General features: G+C 36.8%; 1 protein-coding gene across 4 annotated transcripts in view; it reads left to right on the top strand.

Moving 5' to 3' along the window:
- LOC136829352 (uncharacterized) overlaps window positions 1-19,578 on the top strand; it is a 100,844-nt gene that overhangs the window by 38,832 nt on the left and 42,434 nt on the right. For 3 of the 4 annotated variants that reach the window (XM_067087774.1, XM_067087773.1, XM_067087772.1), the window contains exon 2: window positions 15,919-15,974. In XM_067087774.1, the coding sequence (XP_066943875.1) occupies window positions 15,919-15,974 (56 nt within the window). Of the gene's footprint in view, window positions 1-15,474; window positions 15,767-15,918; window positions 15,975-19,578 lie in introns of those variants that run through there. The other variant, XR_010850358.1, reaches the window with a different exon arrangement.

Here is a 19,578-nt window from a genome sequence, read left to right as displayed (position 1 = left end):
AAAAGATTACGCCATTGATCAAATACGAATGATGCATCAGAGGTGAGGGAAACCGTTGGTGTAAAGTTGGAAGTGGGTGGGAGAGTAAATTCCGCTGCATAAGAGCCTTTACGGAGGGCGGGAAATGGAAAACCCTAGGTATCCGGTTATACAGATCCTTTGGCATGAGTTTGCGCCATTAGTTGAGCGGAATATGGGCTGGTGAAACATGGCGCGCAGAATCCCTAGAGTCGTAAGGTCTTTACTTGCCTTTCGACGAGTGATGGTGTTGGGGTGGATGCATGAGTGAATGCCTATACCGGAAAAGTGATGGAATTGCTTCCGCTATCTGTGATGGAGACTTTAGTCTCCTCTACTCAACGGCGTAATGGAGCATGAGAGTTTGTTTTGTCCTTTTTTATTTTTTTAAATTGATATTCAAGTGCTTTCAAAGTTCGGAATTAAACAGAGGAGCGGCACTGTATCTACCGAGATGACTCGCTCATATTTTTTGTCTAATAATCAAATCATTCTCTTTTGAAGTTTTAAATGAAAATTAGGTATGCTCACTGACTGTCTGTCTCTTATGATATGAATGCGCATTTCATTCTTCCTCACCATTTTCATTTATTGTATAGTGATGGGTGCTGCACTGCAGGTCAGAGTTGAGGTACATATATTGTATATAGCTTCGTCCGTTAAGGCTTTATTTTTGTTCCAAGCTACAGAGACCACTGTCTCTTATCAGGTTGAAATGCAAAGGGATCAGTAATCAAAATCAACCACGCCCTTATTAGTGTGAAACATATATACGCACACACATCTCCAACCTCGAGCATCAGGCAAAAACACGTAACACACAGGACATACATTTTTACAAACGAATAACTCTTTAACAGGATATTAGAGCAAAATACAAAACAATATCATTTGTCCTTGAATAAAATAAACACGACGCCGGAAAGCGGCAAATCGACAACCTCATAAGTCACACCACGTTTAGATGCAACGTCCTGTTTACGTCTGAAAATCAAATCATCTATTTTATAAGCATCCTCACTTCTCGCTCCATCTGTTTCTTCTCCAGTACTTAACACAGAAATGACTTAAACAGTATCATATAACCATTACAACTGTGATTATTATTTTGATTAATATAGCTCAGATACACATCAATATTGATTTCATCGCACATGAAACGTCTCATCTGAATTTTGGAATTTGCAAGGAAACAATTTTCGTAAAAACAAAGTCAGTGAGAAAATCAGTCTAAAGCCCTTTTCAATTCCAGAACGAAGGAAAACAACGAAAAAGAAATAGGAAGATAGGAAAACCTATACTTTGTAGATAGATTAGCTATACATGTTATAAAAAGCAAACCACAAATGCATTTTTGTGACTCACGATGGAAAGCATTGTCCTCGGAAAGGACAGTTGCATAAACTTTCTTTTTCTGCCTATGTTCAATGAACCATGAAAACGTTCGCTGCAGTAGCCAAAAAACTCCTCGTATCTTCGGAACTATTCAGCGGCGATATTTAGGACAAAGAGTGATTGTATGTTCAGTTGCCCACGAGTTCTGTGACTGTTCCGAGATGAGATGAAGGCTTTTGTTGAGTCATGGGGGGAGTGAATGCATACAAGTGATCTCAGAGAGAGAGAGAGAGAGAGAGAAGAGAGAAGAGAGAAGGGGCGGGGAGGACTCTGACATGAGCACTGTGATTGAATCACTTTGTCGTACCGGCATCTATGAAACACGGATGAAAGGACAGGCTTATTAAGCTGTATTTATTAGGTAGTGTATTTTACGATGTTAAATAATATTCATTAAGTATAATACATTTACTTACTTGCCTTTTTCGAAGCAACCTCCGAGTTTGTGATGTATAAAGAGATTAGCTCTTTATCTTTAGACTCAGTAACTATGGAAATCACGATATTTCGCTGTTTTATCTATTTTTCTTCTAATTTAACAATTCCTGCTTGATAATCTCAGAGATATACTGATGGCAATTAGCTAGTCACCCCCCACTATCTCTCTCTCTCTCTCTCTCTCTCTCTCTCTCTCTCTAACCAATAGATTAATAATAAAAGTAAATAGTTCACGGAATGGTTAGCTTAATTATGAATGCTGACGATTTATAAGGCAATAATAAATGAACAAAGGTAGAGTAATTCGTTGTGACCATTGCCCTGACTATATAATGAGTCTTGAATGCATATCAATAAGTAACTGGGTTAGTAAATAATAATGAAGATCAGGTTTACTTCAAAAGAGATTTGCAGAAAAATTTGACTTGAGAAGTGAATAAATATAACTGATTTAATGAGAGAATAAACTGGCAAAGGAGAGAGAGAGAGAGAGAGAGAGAGAGAGAGAGAGAGAGAGAGAGAGAGAGAGAGAGAGAGAGAGAGAGAGAGAGGATGAAGGCAACGGGCAAATTTAGTAAATCTTTACATATTTTTACCATATGAAAATTTTATGTACCACCCCTTATTTACCTATCTCATTACATTGAGTTGTGTTTTATGAATGGACTGAGTATGTCAGTACGGAGCTACTACACACACACACACACACACTATATATATATATGTGTGTGTGTGTGTGTGTGTTTGTACGTATGTCTGTCTGTATGTGGATATATATATATATATATATATATATGTATGTATGTCTGTATATGCATATTATATATATATATAGTATGTATATATATATATATATATATATATATATATATATATATATATATATATACATATATATATACACACACACACACCCTCAACCCCATATAATACAAACTGCCTCTGTGAAATTCCGTCACTCATATCTTTCCTGTGCTTTCATTTCCAAAAATTTCCGCTCTATCTTCAGTCTCCTGTCTCAAAGTTCTCATCTAAATAGATCACCTTAAAGCTTTATTCACCAATCGACAGAATCTTCTTGAGATATATATATATATGTATATATATATATATATATATATATATATATATATATATATATATATATATATATATATATATATATATATATATATATATATATATATATATATATATATATATATATATATATATATATATATATATATGTATATATATATGTATATGTATGAATATTTATGTGTACAAGAAAAGGTCAGATCTCTTTTTCCATAACTTAAACACACAATCGTCTAAAACCCTGCTACTAATTTTCTAATTAGCGCCAACTATTAAAGTTCCACATGTATTACTACGAGGAATATTGCGTCGCAACCCGGTCTTCTATGAAAATCTAAGCTTTAATTTTCCCAAGTAGGTATTCCTCAGTCCAAAGCACTGACGTGATCACATAAACATTTGTGTTGCAGAAAAAAGTTATGTTAATGATGTCAAATTACAAGGTCTGTCCCTATGGGATTTACTGAATTAAATATGATGCTCACGCAGAGACCACAATGGGCGTGGACGTATGAAAGAAGAAGAGGAAGAACGATGAAAGCGAGGAGATAAATAGGCCATGAAGAAGCAAGAAATAAGGAAAGAAAGAGATATTGATAGATACGAATAAAGTACAGTAACTCGCATACTCCATTTAATGATAATGTGCGAAGAAAACATAAAAACAAGGAGAAGAAGATAAAAAAGGAAGAAGAAGAAGGAACAAACAAACCAATTAAAAGAGCAATAAGCAAAGAAGAACGTAGAACGCCACAAAATCCCCATTAATGAAAAGGGTTGTGTGGGGGTCAGGTACACAGCGAACCAATGAAATCGCAGGACGTCTTTGCAACGGGAGAATTATTACAGCTAAAACCAATTATGGGATTAAATTCACTTACGACCCCAGCCTTTAATCGTTGGACCCCCACATAACTTTTGCCCGAATATTGCCGAAAATTTGATTTAGATGAAAAAGTGTTGTAACAAATTACACAGAGATAAAGCCCTAATAAATGCTATATATGTTTGTCGTATTTGTAATTGTAATTATATACATATATATATTTATACGTGTGTTTTGTGTGTATTATATATATATATATATATATATATATATATATATATATATATATATATATATATATATATATATATATATATATATATTCACACTTCAACTGCTCAATCATGGATAAACTACCTGCAGATAGAAAGCATCTAACACACTATAGCATATAGTGTGTTAGATGCTTTCTTCGTACGACAAACCAGAAGACTATACATACAATGCATCGATAATCTTCTCCAAATCATTCCTTCAGAACCTTTCCATCATACAGGCATAGATATCAAATCTTGGTCAGCCACTCAATCACAGTTTCACCATTATGCCTGAGTAAGGACTGATGGATAGGTCATCTCCATATAAAACCCGTTTTGCTTATATCGACCTAGACAGTTGACTATGTACCTGATTAATAGGTAATTTGCAAAAGGAGCATGGGACTTGCAACTTCATCCCAAAAAATTTGCTAAAATCCAGGAGACAAACACCTTCTTCAGCTGCCTGCTCTAAGGCATGTTCCTTTACTGGCTAGTATTCGCAAGGCCCGTGATTCGATTTGGGCCTACCACCCTCCAGTCGACCCAGCTGCAAAAGGGTACCAGCATCAGCTTGGACCAAGCTAAAGGGCGTGGTGTTAGCCATCTTATCCCTGAGGACTTGCTGAGAACCGGAAAAGTCTCGCCTTTTGGCTGCACATTAGGAATAGGTGTTTGATTATATATATATATATATATATATATATATATATATATATATATATATATATATATATATATATATATATATATACTGTATATACTAGCTGACTAACCCAGCACTGCCCAAGAAAACTCTGAATGACAACTGACTAACCCAGCACTGCCCAAGAAAACTCTGAATGACTCTCTCTCTCTCTCTCTCTCTCTCTCTCTCTCTCTCTCTCTCTCCTCTCCTAACACCCCCTCTACCTTCGCACTTCCTTGCTTCAGTTACATTGCCCAACATTTTTGACATTTTATATTTCATCCCTTCTCACCCCCTACCCCCATCGGGGCTGAACTTTTACTTAAAGGGCATTGGGACTGTCACTATTCATCTCTGCGACCTCAGAAGCTATGGATTATCCACTAATATCTCCTCATTTTTGACATTTTATTTTTCACCCCTTCTCACCCACACTTCCTATCAGGGCTGAACTTGGACTGAAAGGGCGTCGGGAGTGTCACTACTTATCTCAGCGACCTCGAAAACTATGGATTAGACACTAATATCTGTTGTTTTCAGTTATTTTTACATGTCACCCCTTCCAACTCCCAACCCCTATGGTGCCAGTGATGTCTTACACCCCAGCTTTCTTTTCCAGATAGTAAGTCATGTGTATACCGAAATGAGGTATGATGAACCTGTAGAGTTTATTTAGTTACTAAGCCTGTGGGCAGAACTAACTCCGTTTCAGGGAAGCCCTTCCCACCACCGGGCCCTTTGGTGCCCTTTGGTGTAGTGATATCTTAACCCCACAGTATTCTTTTCTAGATAGTAAGTCATATGTATACCAAGTTTGGTTGAAGTTGCTCAATGCGTTTCAGAGTTATCCTGGAGCATACACACATACATACATGCATCCATTTATATATATATATATATATATATATATATATATATATATATATATATATATATATATATATATATATATATATATATATATGTTATATATAGTGTGAATGTGTTGCATGCTTCCTTGTCTGTATACTTATGCATATTAAGTGAAAAAAAAGACCTGCTTTACACCCTTAAGTACGAAATAAAACAAGTAAAAAATATGCAGAAGTTTTCTGTACAGCGTATAATGCTGTATGAAACTTTCAGCCACAGCCCGGTGGTGGTCTGTGTGCCAGACTCACGATTATGGCTAACTTTAACCTTAAACAAAATCAAAACTACTGAGGCTAGCGGGCTGCAATTTGCTATGTTTGATGATTGGAGAGTGGATGATCAACCTACCAATTTGCAGCCCTCTAGCACTAGTAGTTTTAAAGATCTGAGGGCCGACAGAAAAAGTGCGGACGGACCGACAAATAGTCATCTCAATAGTTTTCTTTTACAGGAAACTAAAACGAGATGAAAATCTCGAGAAAACACATCACACCAAGGTCAAATCGCATCAAGAAATGCACGCAGCTCTCTTGAGAGATAATATGAAAGTCTTCTAAATGTATTTTTGCTCCAGTGTTCCCCAAGGTCATCATTTTTTCCATTATCCCTTTCCTTTTCAGAGGACAGGGTCTGAGTCCCTGCTCTCACATGAAACCCAGAGGTCCGCTCATGACTAAGGCTTATCATTATACATAGTTCTTCTCTTAAATGTGATAACTTCCCATACAAATCTAAATATAAATGATTCGCACATCTTTTGATGAATCTTTTTATCCAATGATTCATCTAGTGAAGCGCAAAATGTTTTTCAGTTGTGATGAGTAAACGAAATAGCTAGCAACTGATTGCTAAGAACCCGACAAAGTATCACATAATAGAGAAAATATTGCTATGAACAGGAAATATCAAAATCAAATGGTGTTACTAAAATATAATTAGTATTATAAAGAGTTGTTATTAATCATATAATACTTTCCCTTTAGAACAAACTGATAGGTTATTCACTTGACAGACAAGCTTTCACAGAACAGATAACCAGTATGTGAAAAAAACAGGAATAAATTCAATTCGGCTAAGATTAATGGCTCACATAAGAGCCATCATCAAAGAACAGTTACTTTCACTAAGTGAACCTCGGTATAGGAACATGATGCTTTAACGTAACGTTTCAGTCTCTCCTAAACTGTCCCCACCAGGGTAAGGAACACAAGAGTAGGACCTTGTGACATCTCATTTGAATAAAGATGCGATATTCTAAAAAAAAAGTACACGCAATAGCTATTGTGTATGTGTGTGTGTTTGCTTTTTTATTTTTATTTATTCATTAACTTATTTTTGGCGTGATGGTAAATATCCTCGGCCGTTATCACTGAAGCTTCCATCTTGCCTCTGATTGGCCGATGCAATTGAATTGTTACCTCTAGCAGACGTTGAGCAGCAAACAGCTCCAGCCAATTCCTGGCCGATGTGAAGCGCATGGGAGATGGCCGAACTGGGAGTTTCCGATTTTGACATTAATCGTAGGTAAAGAGAGAGGTATACTTTCGCAAAATGTCTCAGAAGGATATTTCCTGTCGTTGTAAAAATGAATCATTCAATAGGGAAATAATTGCAGCATAATAATAAAAGTGACGATGATGTTGAAGAAAATAATGACTCAATAATATCCACTCTCTCTCTCTCTCTCTCTCTCTCTCTCTGGTTATACCACTGGAAACAGCCTTTGTCTAACATATACTTACATCAAATTACTGAAGCGAGTAACTTGGAATGCTTCCCAAACTCTCGCCTTTAGGCCAGAGAAGTTTGTATCCGAGACTTGGTGTGGAAGTTCCTGAAGCAGGTTTGCATTTAGATGCATCGAGATGCAGTTGTTACCAGCGGAAGTGGAAATGGTTTTCCCACGGACAATTTTTTTTTTTTTTACCTGAGGCTTGAAATTCCTAATTTTCAGTAAGGGTGTTTTCATGCTTATACTTCGTAAGCGAGAAATAGCACATCCTCAATGGGTAAATTTTCGTCCGTATTCATTTATAGCGAACAACACTGACTCACATTCTGAACTTTCAAAGTCTTTCACATCCGAGTTTCGCTTTCAAGTTTCACAACCGAGTTTCGACGCTAACAGCCTGGACCAAGAACAAACATTGTGCTATTCATGTTTGACAAGAGCCGACGGTTTAGGTTTTAGTTCCCTCTTCATATTGCGTCTTTCTCTTATTTATGGTTTTTCGTTCCTACCTAAGATGTTAAAACTTCGCTAATTTCTCTTATCCTCTTCATTCTTAATCCCTAAAATACATTTCTGAAAATTTATATTCAGAGGATTTCATAACTTTTAGCACGATCCTTTCAGCCCCATTGACTGATTGCACTTCTGCTTAAAACTTCTTATCTTTTAATTACTTCCAAGTAAGCTTAAGAAGCCTTTCAAGGCACCTCTGTGCTTTTTTTCTGTCATGTCCGTTAATTAAAGTCTTCTTTTTTCCAAAATCAGAGAGATTGATCAAACGGTTATCTTTTTATTTCGTCAATCCGTTCCTTCGACGAATGATGGTCATTAATGATATTGTTCTAGTGTTTTAATTTTTGCCATTCTTTCGTTGCTTTCCATGACAATCTAATCTTCAGGTATTTTAGTATATGCAAGACAAAGGGTTACGAGTATAACTCGAGCCAAAAATGTGTTTGCTAATTAAAGAAGATTGATAACTAATACGCGGGTGGTGACAGGCCAAACTCGCCATCAGTTGTAAATCCTAGACTGGAGAAACATACGTACACACACACACACACGGACACTCAAGCACGCAAAATTAAAATTTCCAGATGCTGAAAGTAAAGGATGCACGGTGTTGACAAGACTGTTTTTCCATGCTCAGTTTTTATGTAAGAACTGCCATTCTGGCTAACTTTTTTTTTTTTAACTCATTACACGTATTAAGGACTTGTGTGGTTTTTGAGTTCAATCACTTATGTTATTAATTGTAATTTATCTTTCAGAGTTTCAGGTATTATTTTATATGTGGTTTTGAAAGCTTTTCTATAGCTGAGAAAGTTAGTTGAGGAGCGTTAGAAGAAACTATTCGCTTTCATCAATGCATATTTGTCTTATGTTTTGATATAACAATTTGTTTACGTAAAAAATAAAATTCCCGTTCGACGCAAAATTTTCTATTTACATATTTCTAGATAAAGATGTTCACAGTGAAAAACATCAACTTTATAAACAATCGCTTTTAACTTACTTGAGTAAATAACATGATTTTTAATTTCCAAAGAAAAATCTTCTAAAAGGTATCCAGGCCTACTAAAAACATAATTCTTTGCATTTTGGATGGCCTATTCCCCTCTCTATTAAGGTGGTAAAGATTTTAGTGCTTCTCTAGGAAAGGTTAAGCCATATCTTTGGGTCCCTAGTCACCTATTTCGGCGTACTGGTCCCTAAGAGAACCATTATCTCCCTCTTAGTTTAATTCCACGTGCTCGTAATGAACTTCCAACACCGTATTTTATGTTATTTTTGGTCGTTATTAGTGTTGCTCAGAGATTTACCCATATTCGGTTTACTTTTATTCATTTTTGTTTATTTATTTATTTTCAAAAAAGAGGTTTCCCAGAGATCCTCATTACAGTTAGTTTTTGTGTTTTCATAATAATGTTCTGTTACTGAAAATATTATGTAATCTTTGTCAATAAATGAATGAGGTATTTCTTAGGATAGCAATTTAAAAGCCCTTATGAAACCATAGGTAACTTTGAATTCTAATGAAATGGTCATTGCTTATCTAAATTTATTCTCACCCTTTCTGATATATTCCGTAACATCTCAATTAATTAAGACTCCGATGCTGATTCTGTGTCCTCACATTGCCTGAGACTTTTCTTCCTTTCCTTATCATGCAGTACATAACGATATTAAATAGAGATACTACTACTACTACTACTACTGCAGCCTTATCGAGCACTACTACTCATGGTGTGCGGGCAACTTATGCCTCTTCCACCTCTCTTCACCAACAGAACAGAGAGGTCTCTCTGACCCTTCATCTCTAGAGACTTCCGCCACGGACCCTTTCTTGCCAATTATTTAGTTTGCATTGATATCGATCACACTTCCAGGAGCGAGCAAATGCCTTCTACTTTCCGTGGCATGAAGAAAACGGTCAATGCACTTTCGTAAGACCGGAATTAGTAATTGTAATCACTTTGGAATTGATTTCATTCTTTCTAAGATGCAGAGGCATCTCTCCAGTATTTACCGTATATACTTAAATGTGCTCCCCTTAAAGCTGAAATTTCCCATTACTTGTAAATTGCATTCAAAACTTCAAATTACGAAAACATATAACCATTAAATCACATATTTCAAGCACAATCTTGAAGCCTCTCTCTCTCTCTCTCTCCTTAAGCAGTGATATATTTATTTTCAACGAAAAGCTTCATTCGTAATTAAAAAAAAAACATTTCGAATAAAGGTAACATCTTCTTCACCTCTATTTTACCAGAGAACTCGAGCCGTCACACCTACTCCATCTCTCTCCTGCCTCCCACCCTCTCATTCCTGTCACAGCGCATTATACCAAGGCCCCGGTGGCCTTGATTATACCATCTTGAGCTCCACCAACACCAACCACGCTTTCATTCAGGCTTTCCGAGAACGTTCTCTCCTTTCCTGCATTTACTCCATTCCCAACGGTTATTTTCTGTTTCACCTACGCTGTCTAGGAGACCACTTCTATGCACTCGCTCGCACCCCATGACACGTACGTCAGCAAAAGCCTTCTACTCGAAACACTGAAAAGAACTCGTGGGCAACTCAGCCTACAATCACTCTTTGTTCTTCTAAATATCTCCGATGAATAGCTCTGAAGATACGGAACGTTTTTCTTGCAACTGGCGAGCGTTTTCATGGTTAACTGACGTGGGCTTGAAAGGGAAGATTATGCAATTGTCCTTTCCGAGAATCAAGCTTTCTTCATGAGACACAAAAATACATTTGCGGTTTACGTCTATATCAGTCCACCTTTTTGCCCTTTCTGACATTTGTATTCAGTCTCCCTGTATGATGCAGCCTTTTTATTCGGTCTGAAATAGAAAAAGGCTGTAGACTGCCTGTCCCATTGACCTTTGCTCTTACTAAAGTTCATTCGCTGCAAATTCCAAAATTCAGAGAAAAGGCCTCTTTGGACCGATAAATGGAGCCGATCTCATACCTAGGCTAAAAGGGGGAAAAAGTCAAAGAATTTTAACATCGATTTTTCGTTCTCAGTAACCATGCATGCGCAATTTTTGTTCAATAACCTATGCATCAAATTCCACTGTACGAGTTTTATTTCGGTCATCTTTTCGGGAAAAATAACATTCAAATGAATCCGTCAATGGTATGTTCATTATATCTCATTGGGTGTTCTTGCTATAAGACAATGCCAAGCAATCAAATAAATCATTTAATATATTATCATATGCTCATCCAACGTCCGTATAAAGACTTATTCCCCTTGCCAGACTCTTAGAAGCATAATCATCTTGCATTGAACAGTTTTAGAGTTTCATTGTACCGCAAATCTAACTTACAGAGTAGCACCCATCACTATACAATAAATGGAAATGTTGAAGAATAAAATATACTTTCATAGATTGAAATATTATTAGCAAAAAATGGTTTCAGTAAAATGGGAACACTTAAATAGGTTCATGTGTTGACAAAGACAGTTAGTAAGTATAACCAATGTTCATTTAAGAATTCAAAAGAAAATAATATGAATATTAGACAGAAAACACGAGATGATCATCACAGTAGATAGTATGCTGCTCTTCTGCCTCATTCGGAGCTCTGAAAGCACTTGAATATCAGTTTAAAGATAAAAAAAAGGAACAAAACCAACTCTCCTACTACATTACACTATTGAGTAGAGGAGAATAAAGCCGCCTTCACAGATAGTGGAAATAATTCCATCACTTTTCCAGGACTCGAATGCCTTCATCCTGACATTTTCAAGCGTCGAAAGGCAAGTAAAGGCTTACGACTCTAGGGACCATACACGCCATGTTTCACCAGCCCATATTCCGCTCAACTAATGGCGCAAACTTATGCCAAAGGATCTGTATGACCGGATACCTGAGGTTTTCCATTTTCCGCCCTCCGTAAAGGCTCTTATGCAGCGGAATTTACTCTCCCACCCACTTCCAACTTTACAACAATGTTTCCCTCACCTCTGATGCCTCATTCGTTTTGGTCAATGGCATAATCTTTTAGCTGTATTTTGCGTAGTCTGCCGGGAAATACTCAATAGTATACATAAAGTCTTACAGTTATCCGCTAAAATTTCTAGATATGTTTTGTCACCATTAGTTAGATTTTCAGTTAGAAATAACTATAACCTAAAAGTTATCGCGTTCATAATTCAATTTTAATGCATCACACTTAGCAAAACTTTCTTCTCTATTTTTTTATTGGACCATTGTCATTTAACTATATTTATAGGTGCTATAGTTCTGTTTCACTAGTTCACACTGAGCTGGATCACCAATTAGGAATTGTTTAGAAATAAAAGAAATTATTAATCTAATTCACAATTATAACTCAAAACGGAAAACTACTACAATATCGTGATAACCATTAGAAACAGTGAAGTTAGCTGTTTCCTAACAGTCATTCTGCTGCTACTACTACTAATAGTAGTACTAATACTACCACTGCTACTGCGGATGGTACTATTAGCAATGACAGTTAATGTGACAAACCGTTCTGTTTCATTATGGCGGTCCCCTGAAATATCTTCAAATTACTGTTCGACTGATGTCCCTACAGACACTTCCCAACGTATGTTGGCCAAAAGGAGATAGTTCCACGGAAAGATAACTTCAGTCCTGCCACATTCTTCTTCTAGCATCTGAATCAAGGATAAAATCCCTGTGCAGAAAACATACAGAGCATCTACGTGACGTATATTAGCAGTGTATACCCATCACTTGGAATGCATCGTTAATCACTTTTAACACTTATCCTATCACTTCTTCGTTCAAACATTTTTACTGATCCATGAGAACTTAAAAATATAGAAAGGAGAACACGTAATCTCCAGGGGAATTAGGTTTTGCTAATCTTATCATTATCATAGAACTGTTCATTGAAATTAATGCGACAGTTGTCAGTGGCCTTTTAGACTGAATTATCGTTACATATCTATACCATAAGAATACTAAAATATTTTTCTAGAAGTGACAAACCGACGGACGAAGAATTTAGAGAAAAACTAAATGCGAGAAGGGAAAAAGGGGAACTGAAACGAATTCTCGATTGATTTATGGCCCCAGGTAAATCCGCAGTATCTCAGCTAATCGGCCTTAGAGCGAAAGCCATATAACAAACTTCCCTCATCAGCCGTAATGTTAAGAGGACAATTTGTCGCCTGGCTGACTTACGAGCTAAAATTAAAGGTGAAAATCCAGCGGCTGTGTGCTCTTAACCAGCTGCCACTCCATAGAGCTTATTTTTTTCGACGGCAGTGCTTTGCTACTGCTCTGTGAATGAACAGGTGGAGTTCGTAATTTCTTAAGGGAATTGGGGTTATTCCTGAAGCATGTTTCATTGAGATGGAATAATACAAGGGGTACACAGGACCTTTTCCTTCTCTCTCTCTCTCTCTCTCTCTCTCTCTCTCTCTCTCTCTCTCTCTATCTCTCTATATATATATATATATATATATATATATATATATATATATATATATATATATATATATATATATATATATATATATATATATATATATATATATATGTATATATATATATATATATATATATATATATATATATATATATATATATATATATATATATATATATATGGTTGTGTGTGTGTATTAAGTTTATAGGATCTGTGGAAGCTTACCTGCTTGTTCCTTACCTTGTGGCAACATACATAGCCGCATACGTAAACAAACAAAAGGGTAAATGATCACTGGGGGAGCCAGAGTGAGACCCCAGGGGCTTAATTAATACATTTATGATTACAACTAATTTAATTAATTGATCACTTCAAATGATAAACTCTGCAGAGGCTCTTAGCTAATACTTATAATTATGATCGCAGTTAATTTAGTTAATTAATCAATTCCTATAACGACACTGTAGCGGCTCTTCATGGATCGGGAACAGGCTCTTGCTTGGAACAACGTGGGGCACAGCTCACACGACACCAAAATCCTCTCTGCAAAAGAGAGAACAGTCCAAGATATCAGTCATAGGACTATCGATTGAATTTGATAAAAGCTTAAGGCTGGAGGAGGCACTTAATTCACTTATTAACTTCTGCACAGGTAAGTAATCACACAATTGGCGTTATATCACTAAAATGTCACCGGCAAGAATATTCCCGGAAAGGAATGGTTGCATTGATAGACAGTCGAGAGAAATAAAGAGAATAGAATGGGCGGAACCCTCTACCAGACACGTACCTGATTAAATTAATGTATACTTCGTAATGAGAGAGCAAGAGGGAGACATCCAGTCGGCCCATGAAGAGATAGTCGGCCTTGTTGTTAGTGGGTTGGCAGAGCTAGAGTGTCGTATCAGAGTCGAGGGCCCGCCTCTGGTTGGAGATGTGTTCTCCTTGGTGGTTCACCAACGTCTCTCCTCTTCGCTTCGTTCAGGGGCCTCGTTTGTTCTCATCTTAGGTCGCTCGAACTGGATTCTTGCGATTTTGTCCGGTCCGGACTGGTACGATCTGAAAGAAGAATTTCCGCCAGAGTACTTGGAAGTCATAAACAGGAGGACAGTTTAAGGTGTGGAGCTTAAGGAAGGGGTTTACTATATATATATATATATATATATATATATATATATATATATATATATATATATATATATATATATATACATATATACTGAATAATGACAGAAATACTTAACATTTCCCATCCTAACAAGTGATATTTGAAAACAACCCATAGGTATATACATAAATGTGAACAGTGAAAGCTACTAGTTCAGTCGAGCCCTTCCAGTTACTATTTGATTGATTAAGATACGTACACTGGCATCACAGCGACTATGGTCATTAATACTGTAGGATACCGGTCAAAGAACCTGTGATGATATGATGGTGATAAATGAACCCCAACTCTGACGCTCAATTAATTAGCTTTCAGACCTTAGACCTTGATTAGAAATTTTCGTACTAGAGTTCATTTTAAATCTGGTGCATCACTTAACATGCAAGGGATTTCTTTACAGGGACTGAAACCTATTGTTAAATCTAATAACAGAGTAATCACTCCATTGTTAAATACGATATCGTAATAGAAAACATACCTTTTTATTTAATCAAAATAGAGGCTCTAAGTTTTCACGTATCAGAAGAACTAATGTTAAATTTGCCTTCAAAAAAGCATATTCTGAGTCCAGTTAATTGAAACGTATTTTATTTTGTGAGCAACACACTCTGATGCAACAGGGAAAGAAATTATAGAATAAAATCTTAACGAAATTATTATTAATATTATATGTTTTCTTAGTCATACATCAGCTAATTTCTCTAACCATATATATATATATATTATATAATTTATATATATATATATATATATATATATATATATATATATATATATATATATATATATATATATATATATATATACGAGCATAGCATTAGGCTACAAATATCGTTAATATCCAGTTCGCTGTACCTTGGGCATAACCCCGAAGGAGGATTAGAATTGATAACTGGTTGTTAAACGACATTTGTGGCTTAATTTCGGTGAATATAAAAAATGATATATATTGTATATATATACACGTATATGTGTGTGTAGATAGACAGATAGAGGGATGTTAAAAGACGAAGTGAATCTGAAAGACAAGCACAAAGCAGAACAGACATTTTTTGAGTTTAAATAGAGTCGGCAAAGGTATAAATTCTTAGTTACCATAAACGGACGAACAGGCAGACGCTTATTGTGTTATATATTCATCGTCCTTGGCTGGAAACTTCCTTGTTCTCGGCACACCAACAAGCATCAACTGTCAAAGCTCAGTACTACCTTGTCTTTGTGGCGATACGTCGGACGATTGTTTCCTCGAGTTTTTACGATTGTGTGGTGTAGTCCGGCTGTTCTACTGGTCTTCTTGTCTACAATTATAGTAAGTGTTTTACCTTAAATGTTTTTGTGAGTTGGAATGCTTTTTGCCTATTGAGTTCGTCTTCGGTTTAAATGTTTTCGGAGAAAATGGTTACTGCATTAACTGATGTAAACCTAGCCATTTTGCTGCATACTGATATCTTTTAATTTCAGAAGCTGCCTATGGCCTGGTGCAACTATCAAGCCATCTCCAGAGTCTGGTCTAAATGGTGAGTTTCTATATGATTTGTACTTTTCAAACAATTCTGCAAGCTAATAGACGAATGGTTAACATCTGAAATATCTTATATACTGTAGATAAGTCTCACAATGCTGGCCAATGATGACCGTAGTTCAGCAGTTCTGATGGTCTTGAATAGTGTTTTGCAAGTGTTTTGCAATATCGAATAAGCCCTTTGTTGGCCGAACCGGTTGAGCTTCAGACTGTCATTCGATGGGCCGGAGTTCAGTTCCCGCTGCCGGCTGATGAAGAGTTAGAGGAATTTATTTCTGGTGATAGAAATTCATTTCTCGGTATAATGTGGTTCGGATTCCACAATAAGCTGTAGGTCCCGTTGCTAAGTAACCAATTGGTTCTTAGCTACATAAAATAAGTCTAATCCTTCGGGCCAGCCCTAGGAGAGCTGTTAATCAGCTCAGTGGTCTGGTAAAACTAAGGTATACTTAACTTTTGCAATATCGAATATTCGGTGTGGGAGAGAAGAGCTGAATCGAAATGGGAACCTGTAGAGAATCACCCTAGAGTGAATATAAGCCCTCTTGTTGGAGAGTAAAACCACAACTACCTATTGCATTAGCTTACATCTTGTCCTTTATCTTCTTGGTTTTCTGTGACAGCAATGATTCTAATGATAAGTTTAAGCACATATTAATTTTTAATGGTTCCGGTATCACGTCACCAGACGAAATTTTCATCAAATAGAATCTTTTGCCTTATTTTAACGTATATTAAAATCTTGGCGAGGGAAACACGCTATAAAAGCCAGGAGAGACGGGTGGCTTTTCCTAATATTTGGACAATAGGTATTATTGGAGTTAAGTGTTAACTATTCCGCATGGACAGATGTTTGCACTTTCGAATATCTTGAATTAAACATAAGTTTCAATGGGGCCAGACTTGATTAAAAAACTTCGAAAAATATTGTCGAAAATTACTTCGTTTAAGAGTGCACTAGCCAACTTTTTACTTTTGCCAATGCACATCCTCTCTCTCTCTCTCTCTCTCTCTCTCTCTCTCTCTCTCTCTCTCTCTCTCTCTCTCTCTCTCTCTCTCGCAGTCATTTTACGTGAATCCAATTAAATTTAGCGTTCAGAATGAATATGAACGAATCTTATATCGTATTTATTTGGGAAAGTTGATTTAACTAGCTTCGTTTAGTAACAAATTTAACTAGCTTCGTTTAGTAACAAATATCGAGATTTTGACAAGGGTTTTTCCTTTCCGTCCTTAATGTTTCATAAATTATATAGACGACAGAGTTAATGAGACGAAATAAGTCTCTAATATGTCAGATTGTCTCAGAGAAACATTTCCTTTTTTTGGGAGCAATGATTGTCGAAGATTCATCATGTTTGGCTAAAACAAGGTGCACTTGCAAATGTTCAGTTTATTAGGAATGACTTCACCGTGTCTTTTCATGGTTACTCCGCAATGAGACAAGTAGTGTTTTTTGCAAAGTCGACTAATGAAACTTAATTCACTTGAAATAAAATTTGACGATAATACCTCGCTCACTGTTCCTCAGGCAAAGTTTTTGAAAAATCTGAAGATGAGAAATAAGAAGCGTCAAATGCTCTTACTAATGGAATTTCACAGTTTACTGATGCACAAGCTGTAGCAAATGATACTTATGTTATTATTGCTAGACTGCAATCCCAAAAGACAACCTACAGGAGTCCGTTGTGGCTAGACAAGATGAGGATTTTTGGCACATAAAACATTATCTCCTGCAGATGAAGATATTGTTTATGGATGGTAGCACAAGGATATTCATAGAGGAAAGTTTACATTTTTGAAGATATACAACGGTCCAGCATTCTAATAGGGGTCTGACAGTGTCTGACGGACACGCTCGCTACTGTCGTCATAGGCAAGTAATTTTTGCCAAGTTACCAGATCTCTGAAGTCATGTCCGTACTCTACCTCTGTTTGGCGGACGAAGCGTAATGTTGTCGCCTCATGACCATACCATCGGAAAAATTTCTCTAATGACGGACACAGACACTACGCAAGTTTGCCCTTGATGACAAACATTTCCGACAGCCACCCTCTTTTTAGAGGAAGTTTTGAGGGTTATGACAGCTCAGTTTGTTCCCCAGAGGTTGTCGGATCGTGTAGACGCCCCGTAAGAAACATCAGAGATTCAGTCTTGTTTGCTCCACCTTTCAGTGGCTACAATAGTTGAATGGACAGGGAAACGTGGAAAGTCCGTCTTCTTAACAAACGATCATTTGTGAGACTTTATGTCAATATTCAACAATTCTCAGTTAAGCCGTAAGAAGGGTAGCAATTGCTGGAGATCAGCTTTATTCTTACTCATATAAGATTTAAAGGACTGAAACCTCAACCACCATATACAATATTTGTATGATCAACAAATGCGTCAGGCAGTCAAATCATACTGTATCATATTATGTGATCCTCTGTTCACTTCTGCATCTGCTCTACAGCACAGTGCCGTGTTCATCACCAAAATCGAACATGATGTGTTATAAAACAACCAGAATTATTCGGTCAGAAAAGAATATACCTCACATCGGTTGTGTGGTTGCGCAAATTGTTCCAAGTGCTCTGTATTGTGTACCTACCACACTAACATGGTTGAATCCATGCAGCAAGAATTGACGATGGGAAACAGCTCTCGCCCGACTACGAATTGGCCGTTCAAACCTCATACACTCCCATCCGATGAATGGACCCCCTCCAGCCCTGTGTCCAACTTGTCGTAACCCTCTTTTCATATCCCATATAATCCTTTCAGCACGCAGTCGCACGCAACAGAGCCTTTACCATCCTAACCCCTCTTCCCCGGCCACCTCGCCTTCACATATTCTCATCGAAACAGAACTCTTCTCCATAGAACGTGTAATCTGCTTCCTTCAACAAATAAATATTCTTCATCTAATATAACTTACCAACTAATAATTCTGACCATACTGTATCCATAATCAGCATAACATAACGCCATATGGTCTCCAAGGCCTGCAATGTGTAGCTTCTGTAGCCCTTTATGCATGTCAAAATTCTATCTCAAGATACAACTTTGATTACCTAATATCTGATGATGAGGAAAAACTCTTGTAATAAGAGAGAAAGTAAATAATGGCATGTGCCTACTAAAGACACCACTAAAAGTAAAAGAAAAGACATGCCGTAGACTTCCTGATGGGCGAGACTGATGGTGAATCTCTGAACATGAACGAGAATACTTAAACCGTGAGCAGAAAGAATTTTCCACTGCAGTTTCTTAGCGGTATTATCTTGGCGTGAAATTAGCCATCGATGGAAATTGTTATCAATGGAAACCAGTCGTAGTTGGGAATTTCTTTTATCTTTTCGACCGTGTATAAGAAAAACCTTAACATCTACGGCAAACAACACGATAACATCCCCGGCAAAACCTCTTTTCAGTCATTGTTCTCTGTACCCTTTTCTCGTTTGATGTAAAATAGTAATACAGTAAAAGAGGCCCCTGAAGGGCGTTTTTTTTTCCCATGAAAGGTTGTTTGTTCAGGTTTGATGGAGGGGAACTCTATCTTTTTTTTTTTTAACCCTTTAGCAGTTTGCGTGGCAAATTTAATAACTAAGTTTTG

The sequence above is a fragment of the Macrobrachium rosenbergii genome, chromosome 44, assembly GCF_040412425.1.
Source record: "Macrobrachium rosenbergii isolate ZJJX-2024 chromosome 44, ASM4041242v1, whole genome shotgun sequence".
NCBI lineage: Eukaryota > Metazoa > Arthropoda > Malacostraca > Decapoda > Palaemonidae > Macrobrachium > Macrobrachium rosenbergii.
The sequence above is the reverse complement of the archived record's forward strand: the minus strand, read 5'-3'. Positions and strand labels throughout refer to the sequence as shown.